Genomic DNA, 17253 nt, shown 5'->3' with positions numbered 1-17253 from the left:
TTACTTATCTGTGGATTGGCGCTTTGATTAAATTGAACCGTTCCTGTGTGCAGTGACACGGGGGTATGATGTTCGCAAAGGGATGAGCACGATATGGGCTGCTCATATACATTCCCCTCTATATACACCTCCAGCCACAAATGGAATTCCTCAAAAATAAGCTTTAACCGTGAAGGTGCAATTTCGCATGTACGTATCATGAGGCATGAATTTTGAGCCCCCTATTTAGCTCACCAGGGAGGGAAGTGAATTGCGTGTGTATTCACGCGCCTACCAACGCATGCATGGATACGTGCATATGTGCGGAGGTAGATAAATAGCTACATTCTTATATGCCCTCTATTATGATGAGCGGGCACACTGAAAAAAGGGGAAGAAGAAACATTTAGCGAGTCTTCGTAAAAGTGAAAACGAGCCAAAAAAAAAAAAAAAATTCCTTTCGTTTTGAAGTGCTACATTTTGAATATGTATATAGCGATTAATTTTTTTTTTTTTTTTTTTTTTTTGCATGCGGCTTTAAGGCGTACACATAGCTCCGACGTTCGCTTATAATTCGCTCAGCTTCATTTGGGACTGCCCACTTGCTCATGTGATGCATGCAGCCAATGGCTAGGCTAACATTATATTAATAATGGCCAATGTGACAAAATTTTCAAACTTGCTAATTTTGTGGATTGCCTATCTCTGTTCATGCTGCCTGATTTGTTTAGCTTTTCCTAACTTGCCCAATTCAAGTTCCGCTTTAAAAGGGAATTCTCCCAATTTATTATTTTTTTTCTTTTAAAAGTGGAAACATCACTCAGCTATGCATACCGAGTGATGCTCGTTCCGCAGGGGTGGGGTCCTCCCCATGCTATATATTGCAACTTCGGACAAGACAAGCACGTTGGTGTTTCCGCTTGGCGGGTGAAAAGGAAAATATGTTAAGGTGGATGGGGGGGTGATTTTATGTAATGGGTAAATGCTCCGTGCAGCTTTGACGTTTCGACATTTTGATATATATTTTTTTGTCGTCCATTCTTTTGTCTTTCGAATGAATTATCGTGTGTTGGAAACGGAAAAGCAACTTCCCCGGTGCTACACTTTTTTGGCTGTCCGCTCCTTTCGGATTTGTTAACAATTGTTGCTTAACCGTTTTTGCACTCGTGGAATGGTGGGGTACAAGTGTGGAATTGGCCAAACAGGTGTAAAAAAAAGAGTACGTGCTTATATATGCACACAATTATGGATTCTCTTTTGAACGAGCAAGGTCATTCCACACGACGCCTCTACAACGAACTCATAACCCCTTCAGTGCAAAAGCAGTTTGGAAATATGCACACACATGCGGATTGTAAAATCGGACAAGGCGTCGTGCGTAAAATAAAAGGAGTTTTCCTTTGGGAAATTATTTTTCACCACTTCGAGCGTGCACACGAAGCAGACCTTATGTTTAAAATTATTGGTTAATTAGTTTTGTCGGAAGCACATATAAACACTTCTTCATCGAAATGAAACATAATTGTTACAAAAATTGCAGTTGTCTGTTTGTAGCAGCTGGTGGAGCGGTCTTTTTTTTTTTACATGTCTGGGCGAGGAAGCCGCCAGTTGGCTATTCGGTGTATCAGCAAAGGGTTTGATTTTTCACGTTCAAAGTGGAGGGCAGAGGTGGTAGGTCATGTTGAGGTACACACTAAGGTGCAATACTAAGCAGCCATGCAGAGTATCCACCCAGGGAGGCCAAAGGACAAATTCCATGCGAACGTAAAAAGGCTTGTCGTGTGTAAATGCTTCAAGAGCACCCGCTTTCTCCCCTCGTGTGTCGAAACGGCTGACACTAAACATATTATCTCGTTGTTTCGCATGTTTTAAGAATACACATACGAATGCACACCCCTATGCATATGCAGTGACCCATGGTTTTCGGTTTAGACGAAACGCTTCTTCATACCATGGTCGTTTATTGCCATTTGTTTGTTGGGTATGGGTTTGACTTTATGGTGGAATTACCATGTCACATATTCGCTTAGTCTTTTTTTTTTTTTTTTTTCCTAACTTATATTAATGTTAAATTTTGTTGCTGCATTTTGTTATTATTTTTATTGCGACATTTTATTGTATCTTTTTTGCATTTTCTGCTGTTCCTAATTGTTATTGTTATTGATTTTTTTTTTTTTTTTTTTTTGCGAATTTTGAATGCTGATCAGTTATCCTTACACGGTGGACGGAAAAATAATACCATTTTTCTCTTCGAAGAATTTTATTTCATTATTATTTTCTTAAGCACCTAAAAACACCGACGCAAAAAGAGGTTGAAAAGGAAAGCTTTTTTCTAGCCGCCTAAAAATATAATAAAAAGATATTCCTTCCTTTAGGAAAGAATATACATCGAGTCAATTTTTTTTTTTTTTTCCCTTTTTTTTTTATATTCTCTTCAAGGTATGCCCTACAGCATTCTGTTTTTTATCACTCACCATTGTGCTATTTTACTGCTAAACCATTTTCCCGCCAGAATATTTACTACCTCATAGTTTTTCAGTACATCATCGTTTCACTACCTTACGGTTTTACTACCTCACCATTTCGCTGGTTCTTTTTTTTTTTTCTTTTATATACGTACCATGAGGAACCTACCGTATATTACATTCTACTTGGCCCTTTTCGTTTTATCTTCACGGGAAAGCGGCATTTTATGTAGTGAAGCTGGGGTAAATGGAAGCACCAACCTGAGAAATGGATATACAGTTAATAGCACATTCAAAGAGGGAGACCAAACAGAGGTGAATCATACCAACTATGATGATCAGGATTTTCTAAATCGAGGGGAGGATCTGCAGGAAGTGATTAAGGAAATACAACGTGTCGGTGAAGAAGAGAACATTGAGGAACCTAGTACTTCCTTTCCGAAAGAAAAAGAAGGAAATATAAGAGGAAGTTCTGTACTTTCAGGTGATGGTATAGAAGCCCATGGGGAAAGTGACTGGAAAGAGAGTGATATGAATGTTATGTGGGGCACTGGACGATCGGCTAACATTTCAGCGGATAATGGACAACACGGTGACGAGAGAATACAGTCCAGCTGGTCTGCGTCATGGGGTGCGTCGGGACAGGAGGAAGGAAAATCGTTCGGACAGAAGGTAGAGGAAGTGAAAACTTCTGAGGAACAAGTATCACAAGACGCATCTACAGTGTGGGAACGAAATAATGAGGAAGGAGGAGAAAAAATCAGGTGGGAATGCGAAGAAGGGGGGGTGCCGACACACAATAATATACACGAATCCTTGAAGGTGAATCCACTTTTATTTGATCAAGTGAACGTTGACGATGAGGATGTGTTGCCAAGTGCAGAGAATGTGGAAAAGGAGAACCCATCCAACGAATCGACTGACAAGGACGTCACGCAGGAGGGTCAGGATAAAACTCCAGAGAATGAAGAAAACGTAAAACGGGAAAGTCAGCAAGAGGAACAGGTGGAAGTGATACAAATGCCCGCCTTTGAAGATCCAGAAGAAGAGCAGGAACCGGTGGAAATGATACAAATGCCTGAATTCGAAGATTCAGATTCAGAAGAAGAAGAGGAACTGATAGAGGTGGAACAAATGCCTGAATTTGAAGATTCAGAAGAAGAAGAAGAAGAGGAACTGATAGAGGTGGAACAAATGCCTGCATTCGAAGATCCAGAAGAAGAACAGGAACCTGTAGAAGTGATACAAATGCCCGCCTTTGAAGATCCAGAAGAAGAACAGGAACCTGTAGAAGTGATACAAATGCCCGCCTTTGAAGATCCAGAAGAAGAACAAAAACCGGTAGAAGTGGCACAAATGCCCGCCTTTGAAGATCCAGAAGAGGAACAGAAACCGGTAGAAGTAGCACAAATGCCCGCCGTTGAGGATCCAGAGGAAGAACAGAAACCGGTAGAAGTAGCACAAATGCCCGCCGTTGAGGATCCAGAGGAAGAACAGAAACCGGTAGAAGTAGCACAAATGCCCGCCGTTGAGGATCCAGAGGAAGAACAGAAACCGGTAGAAGTAGCACAAATGCCCGCCGTTGAGGATCCAGAGGAAGAACAGAAACCGGTAGAAGTGGCACAAATGCCCGCCGTTGAGGATCCAGAGGAAGAACAGAAACCGGTAGAAGTGGCACAAATGCCCGCCGTTGAGGATCCAGAGGAAGAACAGAAACCGGTAGAAGTAGCACAAATGCCCGCCGTTGAGGATCCAGAGGAAGAACAGAAACCGGTAGAAGTAGCACAAATGCCCGCCGTTGAGGATCCAGAGGAAGAACAGAAACCGGTAGAAGTAGCACAAATGCCTGCCGTTGAAGATCCAGAAGAAGAGAAACCGGTAGAAGTGGCACAAATGCCTGCCGTTGAAGATCCAGAAGAAGAACAGAAACCGGTAGAAGTGGCACAAATGCCCGCCGTTGAAGATCCAGAGGAAGTGAAAGAGGAGTCACGAAAGGATGAGCAAGTGCCCGAACCAGAGCAGAAAGACGGGGAAGTGTCTGGCGATAGTTTTTTTCGAGGAATACACATTCGAGAATATATAGATATTGTAGGTATTAAAAACAGTGCCGGAAATATGATGAGAAATGTATTCAGCATATTTAGTGGAGAGAATGGGCTTATGAGTAAGTTTAAGGGTTTGGCCGGGAATTTTGCCTAAAGGGACAAAAATGTAAACAAAAAAATGTAAACAAAAAATGAAAGCAAAAAAATGAAATAAAATAAAGTAAAATAGAACAACTGCTAGGCATCCCTCATGAGAAATTGTATTACCATGTACGCTTTTCAAATTGGGATTCTTACCAAAAGGACATTATATTTTATTATTTTTTTCTTCCTGTTAAATATATTGTAAGTTACCGAAAGGAAGAGATAGTAGTAATCCTACACAGTGAAGTTGCGGGGTTCTACATCGGTAGGACTCATTTTGTCCGCGCAGTTCACTTTTTTCTTTTTTTTTGGGGACCATAATTATGGAGCTTAGTAGCAATTCCGTTTTTTCTTTTCCATCCACTTACGTTATTTTTTTTTTCCTTTTTTCCGCTTTGTTCCCTTTCACCCCTGTGTGTGATACACGTAACATTAAAAATGGTGCTACAGAAAAAGACTCCATTGTCCCTAGTAAATGATCACTTAACGAGTTGTTATAAAAAAAAACGTGCCACTTTTGTGCCAGCTAAAATGAGTATTGAACTGGGAGTGTTTTTTTTTTTTTTTTTTTTTTTTCTTTTTCCTGCTTTAATCAGTTCTCTGTGCATGCAACAGTACCAACTGGTTAGGAGCAAATTGTTGTTTAAAATGAATGGAACGCAAAGCGCTTTTTTTTTTTTTTTTTTCTTATTAACGAGGAATTTCCAAATGGGCGAACTCGCAAATGTGTAAACAGGCACATTTACCCACCCATCCGCTGCCCCCTGAGGGGCCTTATTTTCCCGTGGTACCATTCCCGGCAGAGTGAAATGCAAAACAATAAACCGAACGAATGGATCCACGACTTCCCTGTGTGCATTTTTAAAATTAAGGGGAAAAAGGTGCCATTAATAAGATAAAGTTCGCCGTGTAATTAAAACGGAGAAGGAAGAAGGATAGTTATTTTATTTTCCATCATAGGGAAAATTTCAATTCGCACACGTGCACACTTCGGATCAGCGATCTACATGGTTCCAAATGTACAGGCAATAATGATGAAGTCTTTTCAATTTCGTTTTGAATTTGTACGACCTAGGTGTAACACTCGCAAAGTAGCCGTTTTTTTTTTTTTTTTTTTTTCCAGCAGTGGTAATTGAAAATGAAATGGCTAGCCGGAAGAAAAAAAAAAAAAAAAAAAAAAAAAAAAAAATGACCTCGAGGTTCGAGTGTTGCCTTACCGCTGGAGGAACCCAACGGGGGGTGTAGTGTGTTGAGTTCCGTGTCGAAGTGGAGGATTGCCGAGCGTGCTTCAAAAAGATTTGTTCGTCTTCGCCCCGTTGTCACTTAGAAACTTGGCCACTTTTGCAATTTCACAATTTTGCAAATTTACAATTTTGTAATTTCTTCTACATTATGTTTTTTTTTTTTCTTTCTTTTTTCATCAACAACCTCCCAAAATAGCAAAACGTCCACTGCGGGAACAACAACACACAATTGTTTTTAAGTGTGCAAGACCGTACGTCTATGCAAACATTTTCCCATTAAGTGCAGCTATGCATCCGCCAATTAGAACCAACTTGGCCGTTTAGTCAAAACGTCTTCTCATTTGTCCATTCGTTTGTTTAGAACGTGCAGTTAGAGGATTTCAACTCGTGTACTTCTGCTGATTTTCCCATTTTTGTATTTTTTTTTTTTTTACCCAAAGGGAGAGAAACGAAGAAAGAAAAACAAAGAAAGAGACTGTCGTTGCAGAGGGTGAACGGAACACATACCTGCGTCGTAAAAGTGTGAACAGTGTTTCTATTCTTTTAACATTACGGATAGGTAGTACGTCCAATTAGGTGTTTTCCTCCCCTTGACATTTCTCACCCGTCTCCCTTTTGAAGAAGCAAAAATGAAGAAACTGTTAGGTGTGCTGCTTTACTTTTTCGTCCTACACAAACACATAGATGCAAAAAGTGGAAATCTGCGAACCAATGATGTCAAAAATGAACAAGATGAAAAAAGGAAAAAATTTACGACTGGATGGATCCCTTATTATGTACCCCCAAAAGGGAAGACTATACCAATTGCTCTTTTGGCTGCTCTTCCAGAGAAAACTACTTTTAGAAAGTCAGAAAACATGAGAAAGGATGTGAAAGAGGAACAGGAAGGTGAGGAGAATGTGAATAGTTTAAACCATTCAGGTGAAGCGAACGATGCAGATTTTCAATTTAAGCTTCAAATAGTGGAAGGCGCAGACCACTCAACAGATGGACAGCTGGAGGGAGGGTCCTCTCCAGGTGATGCTGCGGGTACGGAAGTGCCAGCTGGTGAGGTGGACCATTTGGAGCAGGGGGAAGGATTGCCTGAAGAAGCTGCAGGGCATACAACTGAACATGCAACGGAATTAGTAGCAGAATTGGTGGAAGAACCCGCAGCTGTCCCCGTTGCTGAGGAAGCACCCGCCGCAGATGATCAAAATGCAGAAGTGCCAGAGGAAGCACAATCCTTGCCTGTGCATGAAGCCAACGAAGTGTCAGTTGAAGAGAGCCAAGAAGGGACACCTTCGGTGGCTGAGCAGGGCGTAGATGACAGTGTGCCTGGTAAACCTGCAGATGAGGGTATTCCTAGCCAGTCAGCAGATGCTAGTGTGCCTAACCAACCTGAAGATGAGAGCATGTCTGAGCCCGACGAAAGTAACGACAGCGAGGTCGACAGCGTGGAAGAGGCAAGCGAAGAAGAAAACTTTTATCATATGATGGAGGAGGACGACGACGACGATGAAGAGGCTGAAATGGGAGATGAAGAATTCGAAGATGACTATGACAACGTAATGCACAAAATAAATGAACACGAAGAACACGATGAACACGAACGAGAGACCCCTTCGAATGATGGATCAAAATATTTGACCAGAGCGGATATAGTAGTCATGCTTGCCGTGCGAAACATGTTAAGTGCGTTAAACGATGACTACGGAATTATGGATTTCCTCACTGGTTTTAATCCTGGCGTGATTAATCCGTTCTACATGCTTTGAACGGGGGCAGGTTGTGGTGAACTGTCTACATTGGTGGTTCAGCAGGTATGGAGATGAATACATGGCTAGCATAGAGAGGGAGACGCACACGCACACTAGCAAATACTGAACAGTGTTATCCACACTGGTCACACGTGTGAGTTTACATTTGCAAATATACCCAATTATTTATTTTTTTTTTGTGCAATTTTTTTTCGTTTTTAAAATTGTCTCTTCTGCTATGTGTTATACGGCACACCCCAGCTGGGTGTGCTTCTGGTAGGAAGTCCCAATTGGGATATTTTCCTTGGCAATTTTCCTTCTTATGTTCCTTAAAAAAAAAAAAACTCCCCCTTTCAAACATCTTTAATAAGAGAAACATTTCATATTTTTCATTTAAAAAGAAAAAATTCAATTCCGTAAAAATAAAAATTACCAGAAAATGCGCAATTGTCTGTATGCCCTATTTTTTTGTGAAATTGGGGCGGAGGAAAAAAGTGAATGAAAGGCAAGCATGAGTGGTTACAATATGGTACGTTCTTATAGTCACCACTGCTGCAATTTCAGGGGGTAAGTTGTTTCGCTTCCCCAATTGTTCAGTCGATTCGTTTGCAACAGCGGTTCCCATTATGTAATAAGAAGAGCATCTAGAATTCTCAAAAATGGTGTTTTAATGGTGTTATAATGGTGTTATAATGGTGTTTTCCTTGTTAAGCAGCTAGAAGGTACGATGGGGGGAGAAAAATTGAGAAAAAAATGTTCATTCCTATTAACCCTTTTTTATATGCAGAAGCTGCGACGTGTCAAGCGTCTACCCTTTACGTGGGGTAAAATGCCACTTGACTCTTAGCAGGAGATAAAATTTGGTGAGTTCTCACGATAGATGGTAATAGTAACGCTAATAGTGAGGGGGAATTTTGTGGCACTTCCATTCGTCATTGCAACTGTGGACGGTTGTGCTGTTTGGAAGAACCACGTGTGTGCCTTGTTGTGTGTATCTACCCCGATGTAATGCGCTGATGCGGGATCAGTGTCAGCCATGGTGTTTGTGCGATCCCATTAGGCGTAGAAATCCGTTCAGGCGTGTTTCAGGGTTGATGGTTTCATCACAATGTGTGAAAAGTGGAAAGTACTAAGCTGCGCGAAGAAGGAGAGTTGTGCCTCCCAAGAGGTTTGGCATGACAAGCCATAGTTATAGTTGCACTTATGCCTATAGCAATGGTTATGTTTAGATTTATGGTTATGGCTTTTTTTTTTTTTTTCTTTCCTCGCCATGGTTAGCACAAAGGTGTGAACCTTCCTGTGAACCCTTTCAAACGGTACACCCTTGGACCCGCTTGACATTTTCATCCAGATGCACGTAAAATACACATGGCAGTTTCGCATATGACAATTACATTTTGGAAACTTCCGCGTAGCTGTACATGGCAAATCGGAGGAAAAAAAAGAGTGGCACTCTTATGTGAAGGCCATTCTTTTTAGGCACACATGAAGGAGTCAAGCGAATATATTTGACTGAACGGTAAAATTGTATTTCCACAATGTAGTACATTTTTTCCCATTTTTATATTTGCCTCTTTTTTTTTTAGTTCACCAAGTATGATTTGGAAACTTTTTTTTTGTTGTTCTTTTTGTTAGCTAACGGTTGGGTGATTTGCTTCGCGTTACACCATAACGTGGAAGTAATTTTTTTCCCCTCACTTTGAGAGGAACAGCAACGTCATCCGAATACGCCTCTGCCTTATGTTAGCATGGCTTCTTACATGTTCTACACATGGGTGAAAAAAAAAAAAAACTTAGCGGGACGGGAACGACTAAGGCTACTTGGAAAAAATGCTATCGAGAATTCATCGATGGAACAGAAATTCTTGCTGCTTGTCTTTTGTGCCCATGAGGGCCCCACCGAAGAAGAAGAACGTTCAGGAGAAGAAGAAGAAGGAGTCGTAAGTGCGTCCTCTTGGTTCAGAATTGCGTGGTGCACATTTGTGTGTAGGGCGAGAGAAAAAAGCGCATCGGTCATGTTTCTGTGTAGATTTATAACAGATCATATCGATGTGTTGGGGTTAACTGGGGTGATATTTTTGCCCCCACCGTTGCGTGGCCTCAGCGTACGACACCACGCCATCGCTTAACTGCTTCGCCACAGCTTCTTCATCGCTTTGTTACCGCTTCGTTAACGCTTCGTTATTGCCCCCCCCCTTTTTTAAGGGCTGAAGACAAAGACAAACTGTCCGAAACGAGGTACCTGCCGTACATCCCGCCCGCCTACGTTGCGGACACGGTCTCGTTTTTCAAGGACAAAAACAAGGTGGACAATCTGCTGTCCCTAATTTTTGGCCCCCAAAATTCGACGGACTCGTATGAAGACAGAGTCGAGTACCAAAAGAGGTTCGAGCTGTACGAATTTTTGAAGCAGGTATGGGGAGGAGCATAATATCGGCACGTGTTTGCCCTTTCTATCTGTGCACACTCCCATGCTGAGTAGTTTGCTGTTCTGAATTATTTATTTTATTTTTTTTTTGAAGAGTAATTTCATAGAGAAAAAAGAGGCATGCGAGTGGAGGGAAAAAAAAAAAAAAAAAAAAAAAGAAATAATCACACATATGCATAGTGGAGTACATGCTGGTGTGTCCATCCGAGTAGCCTCCTCACTCTCCAAATAAACTGCATCCATTTTTAAATTTCTTCACAGAGGGAGGAAGAAAAATACGAAAGGCATTTACAAAAAATGAAAGAAAAAATATTCAAGGCAATAGAAAATTTACCAGAAGAATTATACGACGAGAGTATCCAAAGTGGTGAATTGTTTGACCATAAAGAAATTCAGTTTGGTCTAAAGTACGAAAATGATATAGTAAAAGGTTTGAGTACCTACAGGCAGAAGTTGCTACATGTGTACAAGATCCTGCTTTATTTGCGGTTTCCTTTTTACTTAATTAAAAAGAAAAAACCCATGTTGTTTTATATAAGTGAAAGTAAGGCGGTCAGTCGACAGAAGCAAATTAATGCGCAAAGGAAAAAGTTAAAGAAGAAGTAGATCTTCAGGTGGGGAGGTAAAACGGGCAGGGAGAAGAGGGGCTTGCATTTGTGCGTCCTATCTTATCGCGTCTTCTACACACAACGGTGCTACGGGGGCACTGTCCTGGCTGCCTTGGTAACCCATCTACCTGCAACTGAAGTAACCATTTTAAGTTTCTTCTTCTTCATCGTCGTCGCTGTATTCCTTTTGAAGGGGAAAGGGTTCGTTTGAAACACGCCACATATGAGCACGTGTGTAAATAAAAAATAATCATACGTGTATATTAGCACATGCGTAAGTTTTTTTTTTTTTTTGTTTTATTCTTTCCCGTTACCATATTGCTGATGAGCTTCTTCTTGAACAAATACTCCTCCAGGTCCTTCGTTTTGAACGTGTCCTTATCTACAAGTGAAAAATAATTTTAGCAAGGATGTTCATCGTGTGGTGTGTGAGTTTGTTTGTGGATGATAAATGGGGGAATTTTTTTTTTTTTTTTTTTTTCCCCTTTTTTCTGAGCACTTCCAAAGTCTTCAAATCCAACGCAGGTTTTTAGGAGAACTCCGTTGATGAATAAACATAAGCTGGGCAAAATTTTTATATTTAATTTGTTCATAAAAAATAGGCAATTTTTGGCTTCCACTCTGGAAATGGGTAAAGGGGAAGGGAAATTCAAAGGAGGGCGAGTTCGTGTGTAACAACGAGCGACAAAATTGGAAGGTACGTTTAGACCGTTTTTATGGGCAGGCGAATGCTACGCTACTGCGGTGTTTTTCTGCCGCTTTGCCGCTGCTTCCGTTTGGTTACTTGATAAATTTCGTGGCAAGGTGTATGTTGGCCAGCTTGATCAAATGGCCGTGTAAAATGTCGCAGCGCTTGAAGGAGTTATCGTAAAAGTGGCAAACCTTGTGCGGAGGAGGGATGCGAAAAATGCAACAACATGTGAATACATAGGTGTGTAGGTTTGTTAAAAGGGAAAAAGTGAAGCATTCATTTGTGTAGGTATTTGTACGTGCTCCATTCACATATTTTACCACGTTGCTGTTTTTAAGGACGGTGGGTATGAAGTCCTTTTCACATATTTCGAGGTAAACGCCGTCTTTCTTCAATTCCTGTTTTTTCTAGCAACAAAAGGAAAAGCGTGTGTGTGTGTGTGGGGGGGGGGGCATAATCCATTATTTGATTACACTGTACACACGAAATGTGCGCCACAGAATTCCCCCATTTTTGCTAAACTGCTTCCACGTACTTTAAGTTGCGTAAGTCGCTTCTCCCTCCATTTCCGGATTTCCTCCTCGTCGCTGTTTTCGTCTACTAAAGGGTTTCACATTGAAATGTTTTTTTTTTCCATCCATTTTTACGCTTGCTGAGTTGACAATTTGTTCTCTTTAACGAAGCAACACGCAGGCACTTTTGAATGCACATGTACGGATGGACGTGTAGTCACACGCATAAGTGATTGGGTTGACTCATTAGAGTGCTGTTGCTAAGTAGCATTATGAAGACTTCCAACTGTGTTGCACCTACCTTGGGGGGAAATCTCCTCTCCCTTTTCTGCGTCCACCAACTGTGTACGCTGCTCTTTACTTCGATTTTTTTCATTTCCCAGTTTGTATTCATTCGTTAAGTTTTCTTTGGCCTTTTCCTATAACATTGGGGGTGCCACGTGGGGAAGAAAAAAAAAAAAAAAGGGGGAGCAGATCAACATTATGGGGGGTTCTTCCATCAGGTGAAACCACAGCGTACAGAAGTGCCCACACCTACATGTGCACATGTGAGGATATGTATGCACATACACACACGCACGTTTGTCATTCTACGCTGAGGTACAATTTGTAGAGGGGAGTTTTTACCAGCGTAATGGCCGTGCATATGTCAGACAGCTTATTCTTCGGAAGCATGTTTCAAGGGGGTTATTTGGAATTGCTATTCGGTTTGGTCATAACAAAACTGCAATGTAAGTGTGTCCCCACAGCTGTTTTTTTTTTTTTACAAATTACATGCTTTATGTTTTACGATTGGAAAAAAAAAATAAAAAAATTGGAACTATAAGGAAAATTTTTTTTAAGTTGCTTAATTATGTATCGGTTAATTTAAACATACATATAACTAAAAGAGGAAAGGGCTACGTTGTTACGCGAAGGAACATGTCATATGGAGGGGTCATGGTGGTAGATGGATCCCTTCTTACATATGCGTGGACACGGCATATATATACACATAAAATAAAAATAACGTGAATGAAGGGGGGTAGAAAAGAAAAAAAAAAAATGAAAAACGGGAGGAAATAGGCTCGGGGAGAAAATGTGTGACTTAAAAAAAATGGGACAAAAAAAGTTACGGGCAGAGTAGGAAGTGTAAAGGGGGGAGGGGCACAAAATGGATGGGGTGTGCCAACCGAGGCTGGTTAAGCGTAACTGGCCAAGTGTGCAAATCCAGCTTGGTGAAAATAAATCTTCCAAAAAAAAAGGCAAGGGCTCAATGGGGGGTATACTTAAATCAAGGAATAAACACATACACGAATTTTTTTTTTCTTTTTCACGCAACAAATTTTATTTCCATATGATGATTACGGATGGCCTTTCAAAATGGTGAAAAAAAAAATAAATAAAGTAAAATAAAATAAAGTAAAATAAATCCGTTTAGGCAATAGGGGTTACATCCTGTGCGAGCACGTACGGAGGAATAGAAGATATATTTCTCCTCGGTAGTGAAAATTTACGCAACGACTGCATTATTTTTGTAACATCAGGGACGTGTGAATAAATTTAAGTGTGCCATGCCTTGTTAGGATTAATAAAATTTCTTCCCTTGATTGTGCTCCATTTTTTTCCGTCCAAATGGTACGACTGGTACTATGCATCCTGCTATTACGTACTTATGGGTGTGGCGCCTCGGAAAATGCTTCATTTGGCAGGTCACACACGTAGGCTAGCCCATGGAGGGCAGCGCAAGTATACATGTACTGTGTGTAGGCCCTGCGTAGGTGCGTTTTTCCTTGCCGCTGTGCAGTGCAATTGGTGGGACCAACTCCAAGGTCGGCCCAACGACCTTCTCCCCCCTCGTCCTCCCCATCTGCCAAAGCAATTGCTTTTTCAAACATGGTAAATGTAATTTGAATTAAAAAATGACAGGTGGCCATGAGAAGTGGGTACCAGCCAAAAAATGGGGCATTGTCCTTTGTTTTTTGGGCTGCTCATTTAAATTTTTTTTCGCTGCTGCTGCTATTCGTCCTCCAGTCTTCTATCGGAAAGGCCTAAAAGGGGGGCAAAAAATGGGAAGCGCAAAATGGGCATTGCCGAATGGGCAATGTAGAATGGTCGCTTCTTTTCACGCAGTGCGCGTCCGCCCTGAAACAATTGTTGGTTAAACCTACCTGGAGCTTTGTTATGCACTTTGTGATGTACTTGTTTATGAGTATCCCGACGATGAAGGAAAACACCATTTGCGTGTAGTAGCCATCGATCAGCAGGCACTTCCCTGATAGGAAAAAGGAGACCAAATTGGGGTAAGTAATTCTGTGTGCACTGCGTGTGTATAGCAAATTGGAGGGGCCACTTTACAAGGAGTAATGTAGTCCATATTATGCACAGCGTAAGAGGACATGAAGCATGTTTCTCTTTTAAGAATGTACCTCCGTAGCACACTGTTCTGTCGGTATAATCCAGTAACCACAGAAATATGGTTGACCACTAAAAGGGGAGGAGTGGAAAAAAAAGAAAAATATGTGAAGTGGTGGTAGACATGAAAAATGATTCCTCTGGATTGTTCTTTCGTCAAATCGGTTATCTCGTTGATGCTTTTTTAATCCCCTGCCGTTGAAGTCACCCTGGTTGACTTTCCACTTATGCGTTTTTATTTTTTCGTATGTTACGTGCGATCCCATGTTGTTAACGGTGTTTAGGAAGGTCATGTAGGTTCCACCAATTTCGGGGTCTGAAATTATATTTTGGAAGCTCATCTGTTGGGGGGAGGGGGAGAGGTACAAATGTGGGGTCGATCAGAGGGGTGCATCTAAGGATGTAGCGGTGTGCAGGATGATATACGCGATGATGCACACGAAGGGGGATTTCCCCAGGGGAGCTCTCCACAGTGTAACACAGTTTGGGTACCCCTCACGGAACGCTCATTACCGATGACACAGTCATGAGGTCGATACAGAAGTGGTTAAAAACCTGCGCCGCGAAAATGTACAGGTAGTACGAATAAAGGTAACCCTGCGGAAGCTGTGTCTTGTTCGAATATATATACTCCGTCAATGGTAACAGCGTGGACAGAATAATGTTGGATAAGTATCGTAGCAAGTAACCGTAGTAGTATATACTAAGGGGTTTTATATTTTTTGTAATTTTTCCTATTATGGCAGATGAGATGATTGATATAGGTATGAAAAATGGATTGAAGATTGCGAACTCTTCTTTGCTGATCCCTTTTTTCAACATTTTAAAGTTGGTGCCCACCTCCACGGAGGCAAATGGAACGCGGATCAGTAGGAATATAAAAATAAATATTTTCATCGGTGGTAGGAAGAGCAGTTGGTACAGGTTTTTATACGTATCCTTCGAGTTGGCGAATTCGTTTGAGCTTTCATTGTGGTGGTCTGTTTCTTCACTGTCATAGCGGTTATACTTTTTCCCGGGGGTACAACTCCCCACCGCATTAGCATTCTTCTCCTTTCCATTTTCTTCCATCATTTCTTTTTTAAAACAGGTCAATATGGTCAGTGCTAGAATAAATACTCCCCAGAATTTTAAAAAAATATTCATATCGACAAAGGGTTGAAAGGACGGGTATATCATATCCATGCTTTCGTGCAAATGTCTGTAGTGACTGGATTGGTTAAACATGGAATGCATGCACTGTATGTACTTCCTAAAAATGTAGAAGCAGATGTTCTTGTTGTTTAACGTCAGGAAGGATAACTGTGACACGCAGTAGCCGATGTTCTGTCCGAGGATGTTGCAGGTGGAGGCCAGCCTGCCATGGGGAAAAAAAAAAAAAAAAAAAATGAAAAAATGAAAAAATGAAAAAAGCGAACAGGTTTTTCCACATGTGGTCACTCATGAAGGATGTCTTCCTCGCTTCTTCATTAGTATGTTCTTTGCGCAGAATGTGGAAGGATAAAAACTCATTACACTACTCCTTCATTGTTATTCCACTCGCACTGTGCATTTTGGCCTTTGGTGCCCTTCCCCTCTGTATGTTTTGTTTACCCCTTGTTCTCCTCAGATAACATGGTCAGCGCCCATCCATCGACTGCTATATCCTGGGTGGCCATCAAAAAGAACAGCACGAAGAAGAAGGACGTCAGGAAGTACAGGTTTGCGATGTTTCCCCTTTCCCCTAGCCACACGCTCACATGGTTCCCGCAGCAAATCATCGAAAAGCTGCAAATTAGCTGCGAATTGGAGGGAATTAAAAAGGATGAAAGTTGCATTCCTTCGTTTGGCAGATCGTTCATTTGTTCGTCCGTCGTGCGTCACATTGTTGTCTCTCCGCACGGTTGTCTCTCCGCATGGTTGTTTGTCCCCTTTGGAATACCTGCAGCGGGATTATCCAACTTTTCCTCCTTCCGATCTTTTTATGGTACACAGAGTCGACAAGCGGGGCCCACAGCAGTTTTAAGCTGAGAGGGGAATTGAAAAAGTGCGTCCGAAAAATGAGCAGCACTAAGGCAGAAAAGGTATCGGAATTATCCAAGCGGAACTTCCTACACACACACACACAAACATATGCATACACTTGGGGCATCCCCATTGGCAAAACTGCACATTTTTGTGTGCTAACCTGAAGGGTATGCTGACTAGGGACAAGATGCTCAACTGGGAGTAGCTCACTTTGTCTTGAATTATTAGGGGGACCACGGACGAGACACCGATTGGGACGCCTTAAAAGGAGGAGGGAAATGTGCACAGGAGGTGTGTGTAGACTTACATGTGTTGTGAGGCAACCACGTCATTACACGGGGATGCACAACCGTGGATCACGTAGTGTTGTGTCCTATTCAACAGATCCATGAATATGCTAATCTGCCTCAAAGCAGTGTAGTGATGGATTGCGGAGAAAAAAGACGGGTGTATTTTTTTTTGCGTTTTCCTGTCCCATGTCCGCCTTCGCATGCACCAACATATGCAGGTATTTATTTACATGTGGAAATCCACACGGCAGTGCTGTACATGCCAACGTGGTGACTTTCGCCGATCCACTCCTGATTAACAACAGGGTGAGGGAGCACGTTTCCCAATATTTTCCCCTCACACTTGTGTACACCATACAAGCGTGCTGGTGCAACACATAGGCAATCCCCTTCTCGGGGGAAGCACAAAACGTATGATTACCTTGTATAGTATATAGCAATAGTAAAAAAATAATGTTGTAAAAGTCGTGACCCCTGGAAGGCACCTTCACATTCCCCTCATCATCCTTACAGAAACTTCCTCCATCTTTTACAGCTACATGTTTTTGCTTCCTCTCTTTTAATACATTCGCGTCAGTTTTGTCATGTACAATTTTGCTCATAATGGAAAGTGTGTAATTATCTTGCAGTTTTTTGTGAGATAATCGTAGACTTCCCTTTTGCGCGCTATAACTTGTGTGCTTGGTTTGCTTCTTATACTTTGCCGC

At 41.6% G+C, this 17253-nt stretch overlaps 5 protein-coding genes across 5 annotated transcripts; 3 read left to right on the top strand and 2 right to left on the bottom strand.

The window, feature by feature from the left end:
• Positions 1-2600: 2600 nt before the first annotated feature.
• On the top strand, positions 2601-4643 carry PCOAH_00013490 (Uncharacterized protein; the record flags this gene model as incomplete). Its single annotated transcript, XM_020058158.1, has 1 exon — positions 2601-4643. The coding sequence occupies one exon, from the start codon at positions 2601-2603 to the stop codon at positions 4641-4643; it is 2043 nt and encodes a 680-aa protein (XP_019913905.1).
• A 1863-nt stretch (positions 4644-6506) lies between these two features.
• Positions 6507-7634, top strand: PCOAH_00013480 (Uncharacterized protein; the record flags this gene model as incomplete). The annotated part of the gene is made up of 1 exon (XM_020058157.1): positions 6507-7634. The coding sequence occupies one exon, from the start codon at positions 6507-6509 to the stop codon at positions 7632-7634; it is 1128 nt and encodes a 375-aa protein (XP_019913869.1).
• Positions 7635-8947: 1313 nt separating this feature from the next.
• Positions 8948-10650, top strand: PCOAH_00013470 (Uncharacterized protein; the record flags this gene model as incomplete). Its single annotated transcript, XM_020058156.1, has 4 exons — positions 8948-9033; positions 9203-9556; positions 9822-10029; positions 10306-10650. The coding sequence occupies 3 exons, from the start codon at positions 9447-9449 to the stop codon at positions 10648-10650; spliced, it is 663 nt and encodes a 220-aa protein (XP_019913809.1).
• Positions 10651-10800: 150 nt separating this feature from the next.
• PCOAH_00013460 (Uncharacterized protein) lies at positions 10801-12530 on the bottom strand (the record flags this gene model as incomplete). The annotated part of the gene is made up of 8 exons (XM_020058155.1): positions 10801-10836; positions 10967-11034; positions 11152-11273; positions 11437-11534; positions 11664-11750; positions 11879-11940; positions 12157-12274; positions 12483-12530. 8 exons carry the CDS (start codon positions 12528-12530, stop codon positions 10801-10803), a joined length of 639 nt encoding a protein of 212 aa, XP_019913780.1.
• Positions 12531-13825: 1295 nt separating this feature from the next.
• Positions 13826-17148, bottom strand: PCOAH_00013450 (Acetyl-CoA transporter; the record flags this gene model as incomplete). Its single annotated transcript, XM_020058154.1, has 9 exons — positions 13826-13885; positions 14006-14109; positions 14264-14321; positions 14504-14590; positions 14763-15606; positions 15843-16027; positions 16171-16255; positions 16417-16516; positions 16968-17148. The coding sequence occupies 9 exons, from the start codon at positions 17146-17148 to the stop codon at positions 13826-13828; spliced, it is 1704 nt and encodes a 567-aa protein (XP_019913747.1).
• Between the last annotated feature and the right edge of the window lie 105 nt (positions 17149-17253).

This window comes from Plasmodium coatneyi, chromosome 6 (assembly GCF_001680005.1).
Source record: "Plasmodium coatneyi strain Hackeri chromosome 6, complete sequence".
In the NCBI taxonomy this organism is placed as follows: Eukaryota; Apicomplexa; class Aconoidasida; order Haemosporida; family Plasmodiidae; genus Plasmodium; species Plasmodium coatneyi.
Note: the sequence above shows the minus strand (reverse complement) of the source record. Positions and strands in the feature narration are given on the sequence as shown.